General features: G+C 34.2%; 5 protein-coding genes across 6 annotated transcripts; 4 read left to right on the top strand and 1 right to left on the bottom strand.

Annotated features, from left to right (window-relative positions):
* The first annotated feature begins 1,367 nt into the window (after positions 1 to 1,367).
* LOC140826725 (protein PSK SIMULATOR 1-like) lies at positions 1,368 to 2,726 on the top strand. Its single transcript, XM_073189226.1, has one exon. It carries the CDS (start codon positions 1,368 to 1,370, stop codon positions 2,724 to 2,726), a length of 1,359 nt encoding a protein of 452 aa, XP_073045327.1.
* A 4,739-nt stretch (positions 2,727 to 7,465) lies between these two features.
* On the top strand, positions 7,466 to 9,646 carry LOC140826186 (L-type lectin-domain containing receptor kinase S.4-like). The gene has a single exon (XM_073188357.1). The coding sequence runs from the start codon at positions 7,487 to 7,489 to the stop codon at positions 9,530 to 9,532; it is 2,046 nt and encodes a 681-aa protein (XP_073044458.1). The 5' UTR covers positions 7,466 to 7,486; the 3' UTR covers positions 9,533 to 9,646.
* A 452-nt stretch (positions 9,647 to 10,098) lies between these two features.
* On the top strand, positions 10,099 to 13,057 carry LOC140826188 (uncharacterized). Its single transcript, XM_073188360.1, has 8 exons — positions 10,099 to 10,266; positions 10,657 to 10,712; positions 11,342 to 11,485; positions 11,919 to 11,992; positions 12,107 to 12,161; positions 12,229 to 12,291; positions 12,373 to 12,500; positions 12,659 to 13,057. Exons 1-8 carry the CDS (start codon positions 10,221 to 10,223, stop codon positions 12,735 to 12,737), a joined length of 645 nt encoding a protein of 214 aa, XP_073044461.1. The 5' UTR covers positions 10,099 to 10,220; the 3' UTR covers positions 12,738 to 13,057.
* A 2,059-nt stretch (positions 13,058 to 15,116) lies between these two features.
* LOC140826187 (putative cyclin-D7-1) lies at positions 15,117 to 16,807 on the top strand. The gene is made up of 6 exons (XM_073188359.1): positions 15,117 to 15,510; positions 15,602 to 15,691; positions 15,767 to 15,865; positions 15,949 to 16,156; positions 16,283 to 16,398; positions 16,477 to 16,807. The coding sequence occupies exons 1-6, from the start codon at positions 15,250 to 15,252 to the stop codon at positions 16,681 to 16,683; spliced, it is 981 nt and encodes a 326-aa protein (XP_073044460.1). The 5' UTR covers positions 15,117 to 15,249; the 3' UTR covers positions 16,684 to 16,807.
* Positions 16,808 to 17,997: 1,190 nt separating this feature from the next.
* On the bottom strand, positions 17,998 to 20,879 carry LOC140826185 (uncharacterized). 2 transcript variants are annotated; one of them, XM_073188355.1, is made up of 12 exons: positions 20,549 to 20,879; positions 20,339 to 20,450; positions 20,134 to 20,207; positions 20,007 to 20,053; positions 19,749 to 19,902; positions 19,635 to 19,679; positions 19,360 to 19,564; positions 19,214 to 19,275; positions 19,025 to 19,125; positions 18,618 to 18,672; positions 18,480 to 18,527; positions 17,998 to 18,291 (listed from the first exon to the last, which is right to left on the bottom strand). In XM_073188355.1, the coding sequence occupies exons 1-12, from the start codon at positions 20,760 to 20,762 to the stop codon at positions 18,113 to 18,115; spliced, it is 1,296 nt and encodes a 431-aa protein (XP_073044456.1). In that variant the 5' UTR covers positions 20,763 to 20,879; the 3' UTR covers positions 17,998 to 18,112. The 2 variants fall into 2 exon arrangements, with proteins under 2 accessions (XP_073044456.1, XP_073044457.1); XM_073188356.1 differs by having other exon boundaries at positions 18,184 to 18,316.
* Positions 20,880 to 22,507: the final 1,628 nt, after the last annotated feature.

Here is a 22,507-nt window from a genome sequence, read left to right as displayed (position 1 = left end):
GCACTCCAAAACATAAAATCCAATGATAAAAATATTTTTCTACTAAATATATTTAATAAGGATACGTGCAAAATGTGCATATAGCCACGATTGTTGCGACAAGTCAATGTTCATTGCTAAATATAATGGTACTTACAAACATGAAATTAAACAGATATATTTGTTTCATTTTTTTATGGAAAAATTTCTTATGTGCACATGATATCAAATATTTAGCATGGTGGGTACAAGCATGAAATTAAAGAGATATATTTGTTTAATTTGTTATGGAAATATTTCTTATGTGCACGTGATATCAAATCTTGATCACCTAATTTTCTGCAAGAAAATACACAAAAAGTGTCGTCTCAATTATAGCCGTCCAATGTATTAATAATTCATGTCATCTAGCAAACCTTGACGATGGGAAATGAATTTAAAACAACCAAAATAATAATAATAATAATAATAATAATAATAGACATACTACGTAAAATGGATATTTTCAAGTAATTATTGTCAATTTTAGTTTTATTTCATTGGATAGGAGATGTGTCGTCGAAAAATGAGGATGTGACACTAGAAAATGATGGTGTAGAACCAAAAATTACTGACGTACATCAGATACTGCTTATTTATTTGTGGTCACGTCAACATTTTTATGAAAAATAATTAAAAGTGAAAAAAAATGTAAATAATTTGGGAAAATCGAAAAAAAAGAGTCTAAATGTAATATTGAAGATTATCAATCAAGACCTTAAATGCACTTATACTCATGATTTGAAAGTGACATGAAAACTATACACACCAAATATATTATGTAGAAAACTGCATATAGACTCAAATAAAAAATGATCATGAGTTATTCGAACTTGAGATTTTAATTTTAAGTTTCGAACACCCAATCAACCAAACAAATTTTAGTTTTAACTATCAATTACGATCGTGGGACCCTTTTAGATAAGAGGGAGTATGTGCTATAGATTTGACAGTGATATGATAACAATAATATTGAAATTCAATAATAACTGTGATGTGATGGTCAAACCTTCGATCTACAACGACACCTAATCACACCCCCATCTCCATTTTCGATCATAAAAATAGAAGTAAATTCCCCATCTGTATCTCGGATTATTTCATGCTAGCACGAGGGTAGTACCTTAATACTAGATCCAAGGGCCCAAAATTGATTTGGATATGTGGGGTCCATAAATTTATGTAGACCCCACATGTCCAAATCAAAATTAAACCCTTAAATATGGTGTGAAGGTACTACCCTTATACTAACATCTCGTCAACCCTGTATCTCATCATGAAAATCTTCTAAGCTTTCAATCATTTTCATCTTCATCTTCATCTTTGTTCGAATACTCCCATAATCAATTATGGGATTCAAGAACAGGGGTTGGCTCCAAGATATCTCCTCTCTGATTGGCGGTGGCGGCGGGGACAATGCCGCCCCCCAGCTCAGGAAGAGATCCTCCCGTTTGGGTATACTCTGCTTTGAAACAGCGAAAATCATGTCAAGATTGGTGTCCCTTTACAGATCCCTCTCCGACGAAGAGATTTATAGGCTGAGAAAGGATATCATGAAATCCGAAGGGGTTACTTTCTTGAATTCCAGGGATGAAGGGTTTCTCATGAGCCTGGCGTGCGCGGAGATGGTGGAGGATCTTGATCGTGCTGCCTCGGCTGTGTCCCGGCTTGGAAAGAGGTGTAACAATTTCGGGCTTAATCGGTTTGATCTGGTTTACACGGATTTGAAATGGGGGATAATTGATGTGGGGAAACTGGAATATGGATCGAGGGTGAATGAGAAGAAGTTGCATAAATTGGAGAGATTAATCTCGGCCACGTCATGTTTGCACGCGGCATTGGATGGTTTGATGCAGATGGAGGTCTCTGAGAGGAAGATGAAGCAATGGAAAAGCAGGCAGATGCAGTTGCAGAAGGCGAATTTTGATCTTTTCAATGAGAAACTCGAGAATCAGCGGAAGATGGTTAGCCATTTCAGAGAGGCCTCGCTGTGGTGCGAGACGTTTGATAAAAGTGTAAGCATAATGGCAAGAATTGTATGCATAGTGTTTGTGAGAATATCTGTCGTTTTCGGGCCGTATGTTCCTCATCTTCCCTCGTTTTCAATCAAAGATCAGTTTCTTTCTCATTCGGGTCCGATCGCAAAGCCCTCAAAGCCGACTCTTTTACGGTTTCACAGCCAAAGATCGACCCTTTTCTTGAAAGAAAACGATGATGGCTTTATATCTGAAGAAATGTTTTCAAGAAACAACAATGCATTCCATTCTGCAGGGCCTCTCACTCTGGGCGGTTCAGGACTCGCATCGCGATACGCAAATGTGATTCTTTTGGCAGAAAAATACTTGAATTCAAAAGAACCGGTGGACCACATCGATCGCGAGTCCTTATACCAAATGCTGCCTGAAAATCTGAAAGCTATTGTAAGAACAAAGCTAAGCAAGAAAATGAAATCGGCGGAGGACGACACATTGCTGGCCGAGGGGTGGAGGGATGCCATGACAGAGATGTTAAGGTGGCTCTCACCCATGGCTCACTATACTGTGAAGTGGGAAATGGAAAGAAGTTTCGAGAAGATGAGATTCGATCCGAAGCCCGGCGTGCTTTTGTTGCAGACATTACATTTTTCGGATAAGGTGAAGACGGAAGCTGCCATTGCAGAGCTCTTGGTTGGGTTGAGTTGCATATATAGGTATGAAAATGGGGTATGATATAGCATTGGTTTGTTCAATTGTGTGTAATTAATATGAAGCATTTTAAAAAACTTTTCATTTGTATTATATAAAAAGCATCGGTTGAGGATATTTGCTGATGGATTTGGTCATGTTCTGTGCCATTCGATGTTCCATCCTGAACAAGAAATGATAATTAACATGGAATGGCAAGAATGTAAGAATTAGTTGGAATTTCTTGAAAATGTGGTGCTGCCAAATCCGGTGCACAAACCGTTATGGAAAATGTTTGGAAAAGGCTTATAAATTCAAAGGAGCGACATCCTGATTTCAGCCAACCAGAAGATGACGCACATGTGAAACTCGTCGAATACGGTGGTGACGAGCTTGTGAAAGAGCAAGAAAGTGTGAAGAGAGTTGAGTTAGCTGAACTAAACCATGAGAGATTTGCTTGTCGCAATTTTAGCAGAATTGTGAATTTTGGCAAGGTATGTTGCCACTTGCCATTTTGTTCTATCGAATCCAAGTACAGAAGTATTATCTCCCTGCGGCTCATTTTGGGAAATTGGATCTTTTTCTCGTAGACTGGGCTTCATTTATGAAACGATTTTTTAGGCGAGTGGATTTTGTAGATGTAAATTTTGTGAGACAAATATTTTTTTTATGATTTTGCTCAAGAAACTCCCAAAAACTCTCAAGTCTTTATTGTTGAACCAAAGACATTTCCAACAATTCTGCCTGGAGCAGAGCAGTCAAAGAAGGAGCGAACCAAAATTGCAATTAATGAGTCACGGACATGCTTTCATGAAGGTTATGTTTTCATATAACTTAACGAGGACAATATGTTTATGATAACAAGAACTCAAGCTATAATGGTAGTATAAGATCTATGTATTCAAATTAAGGCTGCATTGGGTTCTTGGAATTAGATGTCATAAAATAATTTTAATAATTAATTTCAATGACTTTAGTATCAGAATGATGAATTATTCCATCATACCCAGCAAGCAGTGCCTGCAGGGGTACATCCAAGGACCGGAATTTTTTCTGACTTTTTTTTAAATTTTTTTTTCCCATGAAGTGGTATCCCAACCATTCATATGGGGTGTGGGCACTGCCTCACACCCAGGATCGAACGAACCCTGAATGGCATAGACATGAGTTAAAAATTATAATTAAGGGATTTGAAATTCGAAAAATCTCTGGATATACAAACATATGAGAATAATTTAAATAATAATTTTGGAATATATTGCTTTAAATCAATAAAGTACATCACATCCTAAGGATGTTAATCATTTTTGGGATTAAAGCTAGGTCAAGTTTGCTATGACCTAAATGGCTCAGAACCCCGACAACCCTTTTAAACTTAATCCTAAACTATACCTGAAATTATGATATTTTAAAATTTAAATTTAATTAGTATATAGTTATAAATAAATAAAAAATTTACATTTTTTTAACAAAACCAACACATAGAAGTTTACTAGCTAGCAGATATTGTTCTACAGAACATGTTACCCTACCCAAACCCTTTAAGGGCATCTCCAACCCTGCGCAGGGGAGAAGCTCCAATGGAGGTGCGCTATCTCCCATTCCCCCTGCGTCTATTAAAAAAAAAAAAATTTTCTTGTTTTTTTTTATTATAAATATTTAAGAATTATAAATATTATTTATCTAATAATATGATATTATTATTATATTAATTTAATAATTATATATATTTAAATAATTTTTTTTATTATTTTAAAAATTAGATATTTAATAATAAAAATTAAAATATTTAATTATATAAATTTATAAATATATTTTTAAATAATTTTATAATTAAACATATAACACACAAATTTATTGAATAATATTTAAATATTCAAGTACACAGTTAAAATAAAAATATAAATTCGAATTCAAATAATTTAAATAAAAATATAATAAAGGATAAACAAACTAAATCATCAATAATTTGAAAAATCGGATTCGAGAATATGTAATTATAATAAAAGATAAACAAACTAAATCATCAATAAGTATAAAATGTAATTATAGTTATATCACTAAATTTAAAAATTATACATTTAATAACTAATATTAACATTAATTATAATTATATTATTAAATTTATAAATAAATAGTAAACAAACGGAATATTCTAGGAATATACTTTTTAATGTAAGATTTGAAGTAAATGGGTTGGAGATGAATGTTATATTTGGTGCAGAAACTGCACTATTTTGATGCAGAAACTGCACAAAATAGATTTATGGGTTGGAGATGGCCTAAGTAGAAAAATCGATATTTGGCGCATGCTTACGTTCATTAGCTCATCTTCATTAGTTCATTCTCACACTTCGTAGTTCATCTTCAGCTCGAAATAGATTAAATAAAATTTTATAAAATTCTTAAATAATTATTTATATTAAGTTTAAATATACTAAACACAACTATAAAACAATATAATCTATTCTTTATATAATTTAATTATTTAGTTGTGATAAACATAAATATATGGCAATACTCTATTTTTTTTATATAGAATTTATTTATGCATTTAAGCTTTAAAAAACAATATTTTTCAGAATTCTTGTGTTTAAATATTTAAAACTATTATTAATATCTATTATGTTTACTATAGTTATTTATATTTGTGCTGTCTTGAAATAAATAAAAGACCAAAATTATATACACAAAAGCATAACTAAATCGAGTCAAATGAAATATTAATTTGTATTTAAATTTACTTAAGTTGAATCTCCTACCTAGGTGGACAATCTTCGCTTCACCTGCTTATATTCATTGGCAGACCCACTGTTTAGAAATAGACCTGAGCCCAATTGTTTGAAAATGAGCTCATACTGCGCCTGAGCATGCAATGGCGCCACTCGTTAAATATCACATTTTGAATACACCTCTAATTTGTTCAGCCTTTTGGAGAAAAAATTGAACCAAAATCAGTTTAATTTTCAAGTTACATATAGCAAAAAATATTTAGGATTTATTTATGCACCAACTAGAACATCATTTTCAAAAAACTTAGCACATCACTCATTGTTTTTTTTTTTTAAAAAAAAATTGTAATTTTAGGCGAGTATGTTTTTTTGTTTAGTTCTTAACTTATCAAAGTTTGCTTTTCATCAAGCAGTTGAATTTTTTTTTAGTTTTTCTTTACTAAATTCACATGATGTTCTCATTTGACACTGATACTCTCATGCGTAAATCATGTGACAAGAATAAAACATATATTTTACATATTAAAATATATAAAAACAAAAATAAAAGGAAAATGACAAATTGTTTTCATCTCATTTTGAAGTATTGATTTTATTTTCTCTTGTCTTTTTATTAGATTAATTCTAATAAATAATATGATCTTTATTATCTATACATGTGTGATGTAAAATGAAATCGGTGTCTAATAAATTATATTCGATAGATTTAGTCATCCAAGTAAAAAAATAAAATTCGAACGAAATGAAATCCAACTTATTGTATGAAATCAATATTAGATAAGTTATAGGATTAAAACTCAAAACAAATCAAATTATATGGTTACAATTAAATTATTTAAAAAAAACGATAAGTAGGCGTCTCTTCGAAATTCGGAAGGACTATTAAAAAATGGTCAAAGTCAAAGCCACTTTGTTCAGTATCTTAACAACAAGATGTATACACGTGTGCTTAAAACATCTTAAGTATTTAATTAAATATATTGTAAATTATTTTACAACTTTTTATTAAATTTCTATTTACTAATTTATATTAAATTTAGCTTTAAAGAGAAAACATATTAAATATTCCATAATATATATTTTTATTGGGTATATTAAATTTAGCTTTAAAGAGAAAAATGGGGGTCGAGGTACTTTAAATGGAGAAAGGGCCAAGGGGTACTGCTATGATTACTACATCATGTTTAATTAATTTTGAAAATTATCTTGCATAAGTAGTTTTTAGGGTGTTTTTTTATTCAATTGTATAGAGGAAAATGCTGGAATTATATTTATATATATAAAGTATCGCCAAAAAGCAATAATTAATTGTGGCTCTCGTCTTATTAACAGTAATAGATTTATTGACCAGTCATCGTTAAACTCTTGAAATTCTTAATAAAAATGCATTTTATGTAAATTAATTTTTTTTGCATCTCTAAAATACTAAAAATAGGTTGAAATACCATTTGGAAAAAATAATAGAAAAAAACAAAGCATAAAAACCTCCACCGTAATAAAACTAAGTCCACTCGATCGTCATCATCCGACATCCACGGACATTAATATATAAAGATTAATCATTTTGTTATCATCTTAATACCTTTGTATAAATTCTATTTTTTTTTTCTGATTTTTAAATTATTTAAGATACAAACTAGTCATTATATAAAAAAGGGCTTAAAATTTATTTTTTCAAAATATTGTGTAAGTTTGAAAAAAATAATGTCCATTTTTTATTTTTAATACATCAAATGCATATAACGTATAAAATTCACCAAAATAACATTTAATAATTTTTCTCAATTAAATTACAATTTTTTTTATATATACATTAAATCTATAGAGCCATTTAACTTAAAGAAAAATAGAAAAAAGAAAAAATATTTAAATCATTTAGCGAACCACCTAACCTCATATTGTCAAAACAATCGGACTTTCCTTTGCTTGCATAGATAAGAATGGATGTTTAAATATTAAATCAGTCGACTTTCTGGAAAATACAAGGAAACCTTCGACCCCACCCAGTTGAGAAGATTGCTGGGTCAACTTTTGTTAAATAGCCCCAGATTCCTGCGTGGGATACATGATTCAATGGCGTTGTTTACCATAATACTCCTTTTCTCTTTCACTTTCTTGGCGATCCCAGCTTCGTCTCAGAATGATGAATTCATGTATAATGGATTCAATGATCCGAAGATGAACATCAGCTTAAACGGGGTGTCACGGATTCATGAGAATGGCCTCCTTCAGCTGACCAATGAATCCAGTAGAGTGATCGGACACGCCTTTTTCCCCACACAACTTCGGTTCAAGAACTCTGTCAATGGAACCGGCTTCTCCTTCTCCACCTGCTTTGTGTTTTCAATTCATCCCGAGTACACGAAACTCGGTGGCCATGGAATGGCGTTCACTATCGCGCCTTCGAAGGAACTAGTGACGGCTCTTCCTAGCCAGTACCTCGGCCTGATGAACTCGAGCGACGTTGGGAACTTCTCCAACCATGTTTTTGCTGTTGAGTTCGACACGGTTCAAGATTTCGAGTTCGGAGACATTAATGATAACCACGTCGGCATTGATATAAACAGCTTGGTGTCCAATAAATCTGCCGCAGCTGCATTTTTTGGTGATAATTCTGTGAAAAACGATCTGAACCTCAAGGGTGGGACGCCAGTAGTTGCTTGGATTGAGTATGATTCGAGGACGTATGTCATCAATGTAACTCTTTCGCCATCTTCGTACAAACCTCAGCTTCCTCTTTTTTCTTCTCAGTTGGATCTGTCTCCAATTCTTGAAGAATATATGTATGTTGGATTCTCTGCTTCAACTGGTTTGCTAGCAAGTTCCCATTATCTCTTGGGTTGGAGCTTCAAAATAAATGGAGAAGCAAAAAGTTTGGATTTGGCTTCTCTCCCTTCTCTTCCAGCAATGAAGAAGAAACCAATAGGCCGAATTGTAGCATTTGCCACGGTGGCAGCTGCCATTTTTATACTGGCTTCAATCTTTATGGCTATTTTCTTGATGTATAAGATCAAGAACGCTGAGGTGATAGAATCATGGGAGCTTGAAATTGGTCCACATAGGTACAAGTACCAAGAGCTCGAGAAAGCGACCAAAGGTTTCAAGGACAGTGAGCTACTTGGCTTTGGAGGATTTGGTCAGGTTTACAGAGGGACTCTGCGTAATCCCACAACCCAAGTTGCTGTAAAGCGCATTTCCCATGAATCAAAACAAGGAGTGCGTGAGTTTATATCCGAAATATCCAGCATCGGCAGACTTCGCCATAGAAATATAGTCCAGCTCCTTGGATGGTGCAGACGCGGTCGTGATCTTCTCCTTGTCTATGATTTTATGCCGAATGGGAGCTTAGATAAGTTCTTGTTCGGTCATCCTAAACGGGTACTGACTTGGGAACAAAGATTAAAGATCATCAAAGGCATTGCTTCCGGGCTATTATACTTGCACGAAGGCTACGAACAGGTGGTGATACACAGGGATGTTAAGGCCAGTAACGTGCTGCTAGACAGTGAAATGAATGCCAGGCTTGGAGATTTCGGGCTGGCTAAACTATTCGATCATGGCTCGAATCCAGGCACAACCAGAGTTGTTGGCACGTTGGGATACCTTGCACCAGAGCTGTCAAGAACTGGGAGAGCCACGGCAAGCTCTGATATATTTGCATATGGCACTCTATTGTTTGAAATCGTGTGTGGACGGAGGCCGATAGAATCGGAACCTGGGGCTGATGAATTTTTACTCCTGGTTGATTATGTGTGGAGTAAATGGAAAGAAGGAAAAATTCTTGATGTGGTGGACAGAAGAAGAATGGGTGATTTTAATGTACATGACGTTCTAATGGTGCTGAAATTGGGGCTATTATGTTCAAGTAACGAGCAAGCAGCGCGACCCAGTACGAGGCAGATTGTGAGTTATTTGGAAGGCGAGGCCGAGATGCCGGAGATATTGAGTGCGCCTGCGGGTTCTAGTACTGATATTGAGAAAGGATTTGAAGATTATTTGGATGCATATGCATCTTCTTCGTTCGAGCAAACCAGTACAAGCGCACTTCTGGCTAACGAAATGCTGCATACAAGTTTTGCCACTGTTTCCACTTCGCCTAGTTTAGGTGCTGCTAGATAGTGTACAGTTTTGAAACTCTACATGTTACTCATCTATTTTGTACTTTCATCAACTTTGTACATACTATTCAACCAAAAAAAAAAAAAAACTTTGTACATTCAGAATTGTGTTATGGAGAGGAAAGACATTTCTTAATAAACAAAAGGACATGAAATTGTGAAATAATGCAAATAAGTATTTTAGAATATATGTTATATTGTTAAGAATTTAGATAATATTGACAAATTTGGTGTCTTAATCCTTAATTTTTACAATTATAATATTATTTTTATTATAAAAAAAATTAATTTTTTTTTTAAAAAACCGTGTAAACAAACATCGCACACGCTTGCGGCTTGTGCATTAATAGTTAGTACCAATAAAATTTTGATAAAAATTTGTGTGAGACGGTTTCACGAGTCATATTTTTTGAGACGGATCTCTTATTTGGGTCATTCATGAAAAATATTACTTTCGTCTCACAGATAAAGATTTGTAAGACCATCTCACACTAGACCTGGTCTAAAATTTTATTCCATATATTTGGTGAGTTGAGCTAAAGTCGTTTTGTCATGACGATTTCCCGGTTAAACCAGTAAAACACGCTTATTTGTGTACAATTGTAAAGCCCCCACCGCAATCCAATTCGAAGCGGAAGTCCGGCGGAAACTGAGTTTCGCGAAATTTACAAATTCGAGCAGAGTTGAAAATGCCGGTGCGAGTAGTCGATACTTCTTCTCCTTCCCAAGTCTCAGGTATTTGATTTTTCTTCTTATCTTGACTATGTATTACTTTTTCCTGTAGCATTTTTTTGTTGTTGAGGTGCTTATTTGATTCCTGAATTGAAATGCGGGTTCTTTATTTGAATTTTCGCAATTAATCGGGTGATCTTGCCTTGGTTTTCTATATTCTTCCTGTAATTTTCTGAAGCATGAGAATTGAAATATGTTGTTTTAGGGAGGAATCATTGAAGATAAATAAAAAACACCTTTAAGTATTTTCTATTTGATTGAAATTTCCTAGCTTTATCTCTACGCGTATTTTGTGCTGATGTTATCTGGATTTGCTTCTTTAATGCAAATTGGGAATTGATCTAGCTGTCTTTTACTTGTAACTGGTATTTATTTTTACTTTTTATTGTGAAGGTGGAACTTCAGGGAATACTTTACCTCCGCCTTGTTCTCTTTTAAGTGTTGGGCAGGTATTTCTACACCCATAACTTTTAATCTTGCTCGCGGAGAAGTTTTTAGCTTTTTTGCCCGTCAATTTGGCAGAGGCAGTCTTCTATTTGCGATTATCAGTTAACTGCGGACCGCACATATGTAGCTTTCTCGGAATGTTTTGTTGTGTTTATTCACAAATCCGTTACATTTACTGGACATTGCTTAAGCATGTATTATGTTTAACATCAACCCATCTCGTTAGATTGGAGAACTCGGCACATTGGTTATTGTAATTCGAATGGCTTCTAGATGCATGTTTCTCAAACTTGATAGAAGAAGCTGATTCATGGACTAATGATTGATACAATTTTGTGTAATAGCCGTATTTATTCGTTCTACTTGTGCTCACATAATAAAATATAGACAAGTTGAATTTTATGTTTCTACTGTGATAATCTTGACCTTGGGACAATGTTTTTGGGATGAGACAAAGCCCGCATTGCTTGAGTTGAGAATTAGGGTACTTGGATGATATTAGGTTAATATGTTTCTCCCAGTTATACAAAGTGAACTATATAAATGAGAAAATATCTTTTGGGTAGTGTGTCATTGCATCCATTGTTCATGGGTGTGCTTGGTATTGTTTACTCAACCATGGTTGTCACAGTCTTTCTCAGGGACCCAAAATGTTTCAAGTCTTCAGAAAGATGAAGCATGGAGAGTAAATGTGCGAATCCAAGGTTGTGATCTTGAGCATGGGTATTTATGTGGCACAATGGAGGCTCTAAATGTTCCTATGGCAGACACACCGGTAAGAAGTTAACTCTTAAAGCATCTATTATAAAGGTCATATTACTGTGAATCTCTCACTTGAGGCAGCTGATTCATTGTATAAACCTCTTGATTAGCCGTGGTTTATATCTATATGATAGCAATATCCAAGATTATGAACTGCTGGAAATCAGTTCTCACGCACATTATATTGTGCACTTTCCTTGATTATAATTGTTTAATCTGGATTGATCACTTTGATCAGAGTCTCCTGGTCAAATTATCAACTTATAATTGCATTATTGGCTATCCATGCCTATAAATCGGAAGACTGAGTGATACAATTTCTGATCAACATATAATGGAAGCTCGTAGGACTACATTTTTTGAGGCTGTCAACTGTACATATATAAGCCAGTTGAAAGTGCTGAACTCTATTCATTTTCTCTCATCCTGTTTGGTCTGGATGTCAGGTAGTTACTTTCTGGGAAGGGGAACTTGTCGACACCAAGAATTATACTTTCTTCACTGGAAAATGGGGTGCAACGTATGTCTTTTAATTCTTATCCTCGTACACCAGAAACCAACTTTGTTCAAAGAATCAGGAGATGGTATAAATTATTGATTGAAGCATATTTGTGCATTTTGCATATACAAACAGGGCAGAAGATGACATAAAGCATTGGACAAAGTTTCCATCGTTTTCACCCTTATCCGTGAGTTTATGAAGCTTTTTCTTCGGTTTGTATTTGTATTTTCTTGATCTTTTTCCAATATTTTCAGAGCCAAGTAGAAGCTGATGGTGGGAAATCTTTGGACCTGAGTAACTATCCTCACATATTTATGGTAATAACCCATCATCTATCCTTTGCAACAGTTGTTTTAAGGATTTCATAGTAATTTTTGTCTTCTGATTTGGCTCAACAGAGGTGGAAAGAGCAATACTTTGTGAATGTTGGGAGTGACTGTGGATTGACTATCGCTGGCTTTTACTATGTTTGCTTTTCTTGTAGTGATGGATCTATCGATGGCTTCTATTATGATCCTAATAGCAGGTGAGCTTCATTTGGCTCGTAGTCGTACTTTAAAGTCACTCGATAAACTGTTATATCCATACATTACACAGATGACCAATCTTGGTTATATTTGCTTAGTGAGGGCGTATATGCTTGAGATAATGAGCAATATTTGTTTATGATGAATGTCGTTGCAGCCCTTTTCAGAAGTTGGAACTGAAAGCCACCAACGACGGACGTATGGGGTTTTGTTTCTCCACTTACGAGTTGCAATGAATTCATTGACAGATTCTGCCGACAGATATCTGAATATGCTCTCAAAGTAAATTTTTGCGAGCGCTTCAGTTCACCAGTGATTTTAAGGATTGAATGTAATTATTGGGCATCACCAAGTGCCGGTATCATGTATCTATAATGAGACGGAGGTGTTCAATAAATCTCTTGTTATTGTCTTCAGATGTGGAGTCTGTAGGAAATTAGATTTCTTGATTTGGTATGAGATTTGGAAGCGTGAAATCACTGCGGCTTCAATTCATATCTATGTTTCTAAGACTTCATATTTCTTCCAGTTATTTATTAGAAATCACCCTTTTCCAGCTCCAATGGCCTGTCGCCCTTTTTTTTATAGCAAAAATCAAGGTAGGTACTTGTGGCGTAGGAGGAAAATGAAAGTCCGTTAAAGTCAATATAATTGATGTTTTCTAGATATATATATTTATAAACATAGCACTTTGAAATTAAGGTTTATTTATATCAATCATTATATATTACGTTTAAAATCATCGTCCAGTTTGTGCCGGCTCATTTTGATTTCTCTGCTCCGATCTAATATAAAAAGCATAGTTGCTATCTATTTTGAAAGGTCTTGATTAAAATCAGTTCCAACTTTGGTGGCTTGAGGCGGACTTGGTATATATTGAATTAGATATTTTAATAAATTTATTATTTGTAAAATAATTTATTTGTTGTAGATACAACAGAGATCATATGTTGGAAAAAAAATTGTATTTGGCACATAAATCGTGCTCTTTTAAAAGTTAGTATCGCGTTAAGATAGAGTAATGTGTTGGAAATTACGTAATTGAATATATGCTAAGTAGTCAGTCAGTCATCTTTGAGATTGTATACGGACTTTTGATTCAACTCTTGCAAATGTCGGCAGTTGTATCTTTTTTTTATCTTAATATGTCATTATTACTTTAATAAGTAGTCAGTCAGTCATCTTTGAGATTGTATACGGACTTTTGATTCAATTCTTGCAAATGTCGGCAGTTGTATCTTTTTTTTTTATCTTAATATGTCATTATTATTTTAATAATCCACACATACAACGGTTGATGTAATGTTATGTTGACGTGATCTTAGGCGTGGATTGAATGCTAGCCCTAAAAAATCTAAATCCAATTGATTGATATGGGGCAATGGTAAGAGCAATAACGCAGAACATGAACAGCGATATTCCTCGTGCACTCACGCATTAGTTTACTGCAGTCAAATGTCTCTAGCTGGCAACAACATATACAGGTCGGAACATCTTTTTTACACATTAAAATGTAACCATTAAACACGATAAATTAGTTATTTTGCGATTTTTGGAACATGAAACCGGATATATATTTTTTATATGTCTGCCTAAAATCGAGAGCAAAGGGAAAAAAAACCAGGCTAAATGCGATAATAATATGTTTTACTGAGATCAAATTTCATTTTCGCTCTTAAGCCTATGGAGAAGCTTTTGAATTGTATGACGATCGGACAGTAAAAAATTGTTGAAGAAAATGGAAAATATTGAATTTTATCTATAATTATATAATCAATCCTTGCTATCCTAGTTCGATCTTTCGTCTTAAGAATTCCTATTTGTCTGAGTACAAATCCAGATGCATTTAAATATGAATGCTATGTGAATCATAAAATGGACCCATCCCAGCGGTACGTAAATACAAAAAATTGAAGTTTCAGTGTGCATATTGTACGCTTTTACATTGGGTATTATGAAAACCTAATATATTTTTGAGAAAATAGTTTTTTTTTTCTTTTTTCGCGAACTTTTGGATTTTGGTTCCCTATCTTTTCAAAGTTTGATTATAGTACAATAAATTTTAATTTTCGACTATTTTGATGACGTGTCACGGGAAAATGCTGACTTATCAAATATCAAGCATAAAATTAGACTAAAATAGTCGAAAATTGAAAGTTCAATTATCAAAACCAAATTTCAAAAACTTAATGAATCAAAACCTAAAATTGAGCAGTTCAATGAACTTAAAAAAAATCATTTTTTTATGTATTTTTGGCTGTGTAATTATATTATGGAAAATGTGTATGGTATTGTAACACCGAACTTAATTAATCTATACTTTTCAGCCTCAATAAAATTGTATGTATAGTATTGTATATAAGTATATAGATAAATAGATATAAAATTCGTGCATATATATGATATTAAAATTTGGTGTGCATTTACCCCGTTTCATGAGGGACGTGGTGCTCTCTTTTTTACAATATCCATCACACAACCACATCTTGAATCTACACCCCCACCGTACCCTACCATGCCCCCCACATCCATTCCCAAACCACCTCCCCCACCCCCACCCCACCCACCACTTATATATTCACTTGTCAGAACCACCCACGTACATCGTCCCACACTCTTTCTTCAAATTCTTGAAGTGTATATCCCACAAATCATGTTTGCTGCATCCTTTTTTTTCGGCTTCCATTTTATCCTAATATTGAACTTCAGAATTCGTTCTGTTTGTATCTTTTAGAAGATTATCCAAGAATGGAAAGCCTTCTGTGCAATGAAGTTTGGCTGATGAATCCGTTGCTTGCGCAAGAAGATGCAGATGATTTTCATGCGAAAAACCATGCAGTTCATGTTAATGCGTGTTTCTATTCTAGCAAGCCAGATTTTGAAGAAGTTGTCGGTATTTTCTTGGAAAAGGAGTCGAGCTACATGCCTGATATTGGCTACTCGAAGCTGCTCAACTCTAGTTCTTTGATCAGTACTGCTAGGTTCACGGCCGTTTCTTCGCTTCTTAAGGTGAGTTTTTATCACATCATTTAGGGGTTTCTTCAAATTCATGCATGCTGAATGATAACAAGGTTTTGACGGTTTGTTTCATCTTTTGGAGTCTCAAAGGCGGATGAATCTCTCTCCGGGCACTGTTTTCAACGCTGTCAATTATCTGGATCGGTTCATTTCAATGACTCGTGAATGCCAAGTAAATATATATTAGTTTTTCTTTTCGAAATTCGCCAATTCGTCACTGGTTTACGCAATTCAAATAATCTTGCAGGGATGGAAATCTTGGAAGTTTGAGCTTCTCTCGACTGCGTGTTTGTCGGTCGCCTCTAAACTCAATGAATCAACCACTTGCCCGTTGCATGAATTCCAGGTCATTACTCCATTTCTTATTGCTTCTTCGTACGTGAATCTTGTTATAGCCATGCTAATGAAGAAGTTTGTTTATGATAGCAGACGGAGAATTCGCAACAAGATTCCTTCTCACCAGGCTTGATTCAGCAAATGGAACTGACGCTCTTGAAAACCTTAGCCTGGCGGATGGATTGCACAACCCCATTTTCTTGCATGGAACTTATGATTTGCAGTATCGATTCCTTGAACAAAACCCGTCTCGACGAATTGATTTCACGCGTTACACAGTTTCTTCTTGATGCTCTTATAGGTGCCTTAATCCGCTGAAGCTGCCTCTTTCATTACATTAGTATCAGATAACTTTATAGTCTCCAAGATTGTGTCCGAGGAACACATGAAAATAAATAAATCCTATGTTCATTTATAACTTTTACAGATTACAAATTTTTGGAGTTCCGGTCCAGTGTCATTGCCATGTCTGCAGTCAGATGCATTTATGAGAATAATGCCTCCATAACTCCCTTGAACACAATGATCCCTCAAAAACACATGGTAAATTAGATCACGCCTCTTAAGCAAGATTTTTCGAGAACTTGTAATATTAAGTTGCTATTTTTCTTGGTGATCTAGGATGATCTGATTAGGTGCCAGAAAATGATGGAGAAACTATGGTTTAAAGATCATCACAGTGGGAATTCTTTGAGTCCTGTAACTGTGTTGAAGGTGGAGTGGTACAACTGCTACGATTATCGAGTCGATCTCTCTCTTTTAAAGATGCCGAGGGTGAACATAATCAGAAAGAGGAAGAGGGAAGAAGCAGAATCACAAGTTATTTGAAATCTAATTCATTCAATCGATTGTGTTCAAAAGATCAAGCTTTTAGAAAGGGTGCCATCTACATTTAATATGATATTGTGATCCATTTTTTCAAGTTGTAATATAATATATTTTATTTATGGAAATCTCGAAAATTGTCTTAAAATCAGATATATTACGACCTTGAAACAATTATTTTCTCTCTAAAGCACCCCTTTTTCTCCAAAGACAAAAACTTGTGTGAGACGGTCTCACGGGTCATATTTGTGAGACGGATCCCTTATTTGGGTCACCCATGAAAAAGTATTAATTTTTATGCTAAGAATATTACTTTTTATTGTGAATATGGATAGGGTTGACCCGTCTCACGGATTATGACCCGTGAGACAGTCTCACATGAGACTCACTCTTCCCCAAAACACCATTCCATAATATTTCTATATTTTTCATGAAAACTAGCAAATTAGTGGCACGCAATGCGTGTACATAGATTAAATTATAAAAATATTATTTTATATATATTGATTTTTGTGCCAAATATAATTATGTTAATGTTTGAAGTTTCATTTTATTTATTTTATTTCGTTTTATTTTATAAATAATAGTTTTGTAAGAAATTGTACAATCAAAAGATAAAACTAACAAGAAAATTATAATCAATCGAACAAAGAACTCTCGGGAGATAGTGGCAACGATAAGAGAAAATTGAAAAAAAAAAATATACAATCGCAAGCGGAGCTCAGATCCGAGCTTTGATTTTGACCCAAACTCGAAACAATTTTTTTAAATTTTTTCGATCTTTGATTCGAACTCATTGAAAAATTTAAGGCTCGAATAAACACATTTCCAACACGTATATTGATAAGAACGAAATTGCTTTTGGTTTCCATGTATTTTATCGTCATTTTTGTGCTCATTTGCATTAGATTTTCACGGTCAGACATATCTTTTTATTTTTAGTAGTGTTTATACTGAAAGCATCTTCTAAGGCATGTATACGTAGGACTCACTTGTTTCTTTGAAATTGTATGTGTGGCAAGGTCTTACTCGTTGAAATGAAGTGAGGGTAGTACCCACATAGGTAGGATCTCATCTACCCCGCTACAGCCAACAGTCAATGGAACAAGGAAGGTCTTAGGGAGATGGAAAAGCTTCAAAACCGAGGGGTTCAATGAATGGCATAATGAAATGCTGAATCTTTTCTAGCAAACAAAAAGTTTGGATGCCAAAACGCAACGTCGCTATGCCTTTGTATTGCACTAGCACGTATGTTCTAATAGCAAAAGAGAATTGGCTCCATGCCAATACAAATATCTCATACTCGAAAGAAAGAAATAAAACACCAAAATATCTGCATTTAAAGGCCCTACAGCAGATGATATATGGATTCTGTTACAGATACTTGAAAAAAAAACAAAGTAACGCTGATAATTCTGTGACAAAATTGAAACTACAAGGCCCTGCATATGCGTGTATCTATTACAGGCACCTTAGGGGAAGATTCAGCCAGTTCGAGTGCCTCCCCAAGTGACATCCACTGGTTTCTCCAGGCAGATTCTGCCCATTTCTTCAATCTCTCCCCTTCTGCTTTTCTGGTCTGCTGTACGCAAAGTGTTTGGGCATATCCACCTTCGAAAAAACCCAAATCATACCTCTTTTAACATGGAGGGAAACCAGAAAACACTTTCAAAAGTAGTCGCTAATAGAGATCAGTTTTGATGTCCTTGTAAGACTTCAAAAAATTGGAGTGTGTTTTAAATTCTTGTGTGTAATATGTTTACATTTTAACAAAAAATGGTATGCTAAGGCATACATACCTCTAGCAAGTGCAATTATATCTCTACTAACAACATTTTCACTGGCACCTACACATTCAAAAGATGAGTTCAATATAGTTTGCCACACAACCTCTCGAAAATGGGAAAACTTAAAAGGTCAGAAAAATTATTTTCCACCATCAACTTCCAAAGAAGGAGCTTTAAGCAGTTCGATTGCCCTTCTAAAAAGACCCTATAAAACAAAAAGGAGAGCATCAATATTGCAGAAAGCTTCAGTAAATATGTTAGCAAAAAACATATCAGTGAATCTGTCTCATTGGGAAAACACTATTCTAGTAGGCATCCTCAACTTAGTGAAAGCTTAAGAAAATATACAACAAGAACTGCAATATAGTTGACCAACTTATGCTCAGACAACAGAACTAGGAAAACCCACAGCTTTAAGTTTTCCACAATATAGGTACACCCAGCTCGGCTTTTATTTCTGCTCTAGGTACTAACTATTAATGAAGTGGAGTGACCAAGATCATGATGATGAAAATAACAGACATTCTGAATTTGAAACTTCAAGCAAAATCTCTGACCTCTTGAACTAAAAGAGAACTTGAGCGCTCCTTTGTTGCTTTAAGCTGATACATGAGAGCGATGCAAGTTAAAATGACACCTACCTTGGGATGATTCGGCCCTACGTAGGTTAGTGAAGCCACCATAATGTCAATATAATTTGCACATAAGGAATACTCTCATTCAGGATAACCACGAAAATAGCATACCCAAGCGATCTTCCATTTTCTTTAAAGCTACAGTCAGAATTTCCTCTGCGTCATTAAAATTCCTACAGAGGATAAGCTCACATTAAGACATGAAGATCGGAGCTAGATAAGATTTTGATGGAAAACTATAGAACTCTTTACAATACCCCATATGAGCCTCGAGCTGTCCTAAAGCACAAGTAGCCGCAATTGCAACTTCCTCTGAAGTCATGTTACATGCTCCAAGGTTGTTTGGATCGGAAAAATCTTTGATCTCAGATGTCTTCTGAAGTACTTTCAGGTACAACTCTTTTGCAGTTGAATACCTCCGCAGGCCATGAAGGTATTCACCAAATGACAGACAAGCATTGCCTGTACAGAAACATCAATATATCGACAGACAACATGACTTGCATCTCATCTTCTCAAGAAAAATCCTTACTGATGAAAATGCTCTCTCCCTGTACTCCCTCAAAGAACGACTGCGCTGCAGAGATGCTTTAATGTCAATCATAAAAATATAAAACCGAAGGGTTAGTCAATCATTAAGGCTTACCAGAGTGAAGATTGCCATTTATAAGCTCAATTAAACCTTTTACTGCTTTCAAGCGAGTTTCCAGAACCTTGAAACCACTCCCTTCATTGATTTCTAGTCTGATTGTTTCCAGGAGTTGCAAGGTTAAATCTACAGCCACTGATGCAGCATCAGCCTGGACAATTCGTATCAACATAGAGCATTTCGTTTTGAGATCACTGCCACAACTTCAGTTAACCAAAACCGATAAGCAATGTGGACATATCGGTAATGACTTACTCGATCACACTCCAGATAAATCCCTGCCAGTGCTTCTGCTGCAGCAACTGGAACATAGAAACATATAACCATTTCACTCAAAACACGAGTTTCACCATCAAATACACAATCTTAGGATATTAATTACCCTTAATAGCAATAGAAGGCAAGCTCAAATATTGAATGTTCCGAAGTCTCTCAATGGCTGCCTCATTGGACCCTCTGAAACCATAAACCATAATCAACAAACAACTCCATGACAGGTTCAATTTAAAAGATTTTCTCAAAAAGGTGATACCAATGTTTCATAACACAACAGGAAATATAGAGAACAATCTAGGAGAACATAGAACCTTTCAAACAGTAAAGTAGAACGAGCAAGCTCGACCAAACCCTTCGAGAAATCATCATTCTGAGCAGACTCACACTGTTCCAAAATCAGTAATCCCCGAGCATATGAGTCCTCTGCAAATCCCATTTGGAAAAAATCTCTTCCAGTCTCAACACAGTTCTTCTCAAATCAAGAAAGCAAGATTAATGCAAAATGAGCTTGTAACAGAAACCTGTCTTCTGATCCCGGGCAAGGGCAGTAGCGTAGTTGATCATTTCTACGGCGACAGGGTTGACTACAAGAAAGCTATTTTTACTTGAAAATTGCCTGGTGTGCGGCAGCGCCGCCGTTACTTGAGGTGAAATCGGTGGTGGCTTAGGAAGCAAAAAGGAGGCGCTTTTTCCGATCCTTAAAGCCCTCGAAGCTTTTGCTGCCAGCTTGATCATAACTATGGAGATTCTTTCCGTCCCTTCTTCAGTGTCGATGGTTTGGGGTCGAATAATCAAGAAAGTAATAAACTTAACTGCATCACAGCGAATGTGGATTTATGCGGCTTTTGTGCTTTATTCTTTTGCGAGTGTTATTTCCTCTCGAAAAGTACTAAATACTAATCACTCTTTACTTTATTTTTTAAAATTATATTATTTGACAAAATTGTTCTTATTTTTTTATTTTTTAAATATATAAAATCTTGATTGACATTTTTTTTATATTTTTGTTTTAACAATTAAAATTATTATGTTTAAATCATTTATAATTTTTACCATATATATAATTAAATAATATAAAATTTTCACTTCAAGTGCAATTTTTTTTAAATATATTCATATTCTATCTCAAATTTTAAAAAATATATAAGGCAAAAACTTGTATGAGACGGTCTCACGAGTCGTATTTGTAAGACGGATCTCTTATTTGGGTCACCCATGAAAAAATATTACTTTTTATGCTAAGAGTATTACTTTTTATTGTGAATATAGGTAGGCTTGACCCGTCTCACAGATTATGATCCGTGAGACGATCTCACATGAGACCTACTCAATATATAAACATTGATTAAATGCCAACTATTAACTAATAGAGTAGGTCTCTTGTAAGACGGTCTCACGAATCTTTATCTGTGAGACGGGTCAATCCTACTGATATTCACAATAAAAAGTAACACTCTTAGCATAAAAAAGTAATACTTTTTCATGAATGACCCAAATAAGATATCTATTTCACAAAATACAGTCTGTGAAACCGTCTCACACAAATTTTTGTTTAACTAAAATTATATTTATAATATGATTTGGTTCTCTCATTGTATCGGTAATTCGTTTAAAAGATATAAGTCAACTTATTTCAATTCATTATTTAAAAAAAAAACGAACAAACAAATTGAACAAGATATAACATGAAGTTCTAGGGAGAAATATCTTTTGTTCATATTTTGATTATATTTTTATGAAAAAAAAAAATTTATTTGTCTCTATTTTTTTAAAGTATTTACTTAATTTGCTTACTTAGAAATAAACTAAATTAATTGTATTTACTTAGCAACAAAATCAAGTGATTACACAGTATTATACACATCTTTTAATAAATAATTGAAGCTACTTCTACAAATTCACAACATATTTTTTTATTAGACTCGACTATTATTATTATTTTGATTAATAAAATATCTAGTGATATAAATTGATGAAAAATATTTAAAAATTTGTATTATGTCAATATTACTAGAATTCATTTAAATTTTGATATTTTGCAATTGCTTAAAACTTTAAAAATTCTCCATGTTAAGAAAACATGATAATATTTTAAGAGGATATGATATAAAAGTTTTTTTTTTCCTTTTAGTTTGAATATTAACTTTATGATTTAATGTAAAGAAAAAGTGATTAATTAATTATTACATATAAACTAATAGGTATATATTTGTTAAAATAAGAGAGTGCATAAGAAAGTGCTTAAATTTTAAAATGGTTTGAAACCTTAATAAAGAACATGTAAGGATAATATTGTCAAATTGTAAAATAAACAAATAAAATAGAGTGTCATTAATACTTTTTGGAATGTAAACTAATCCCTTCCTTTTAATTTTTCCCTTGGTCGATTGTACTAGTGTCTAGTAGTGAATATTTGAGTGTATAGTTTTTGCTCTTAAAATCAACCAAATCCAAAAAATTGGTTTGATTGGAAGTACTTT

The sequence above is a fragment of the Primulina eburnea genome, chromosome 3 (assembly GCF_022965805.1).
Source record: "Primulina eburnea isolate SZY01 chromosome 3, ASM2296580v1, whole genome shotgun sequence".
NCBI lineage: Eukaryota > Viridiplantae > Streptophyta > Magnoliopsida > Lamiales > Gesneriaceae > Primulina > Primulina eburnea.
Note: the sequence above shows the minus strand (reverse complement) of the source record. Positions and strands in the feature narration are given on the sequence as shown.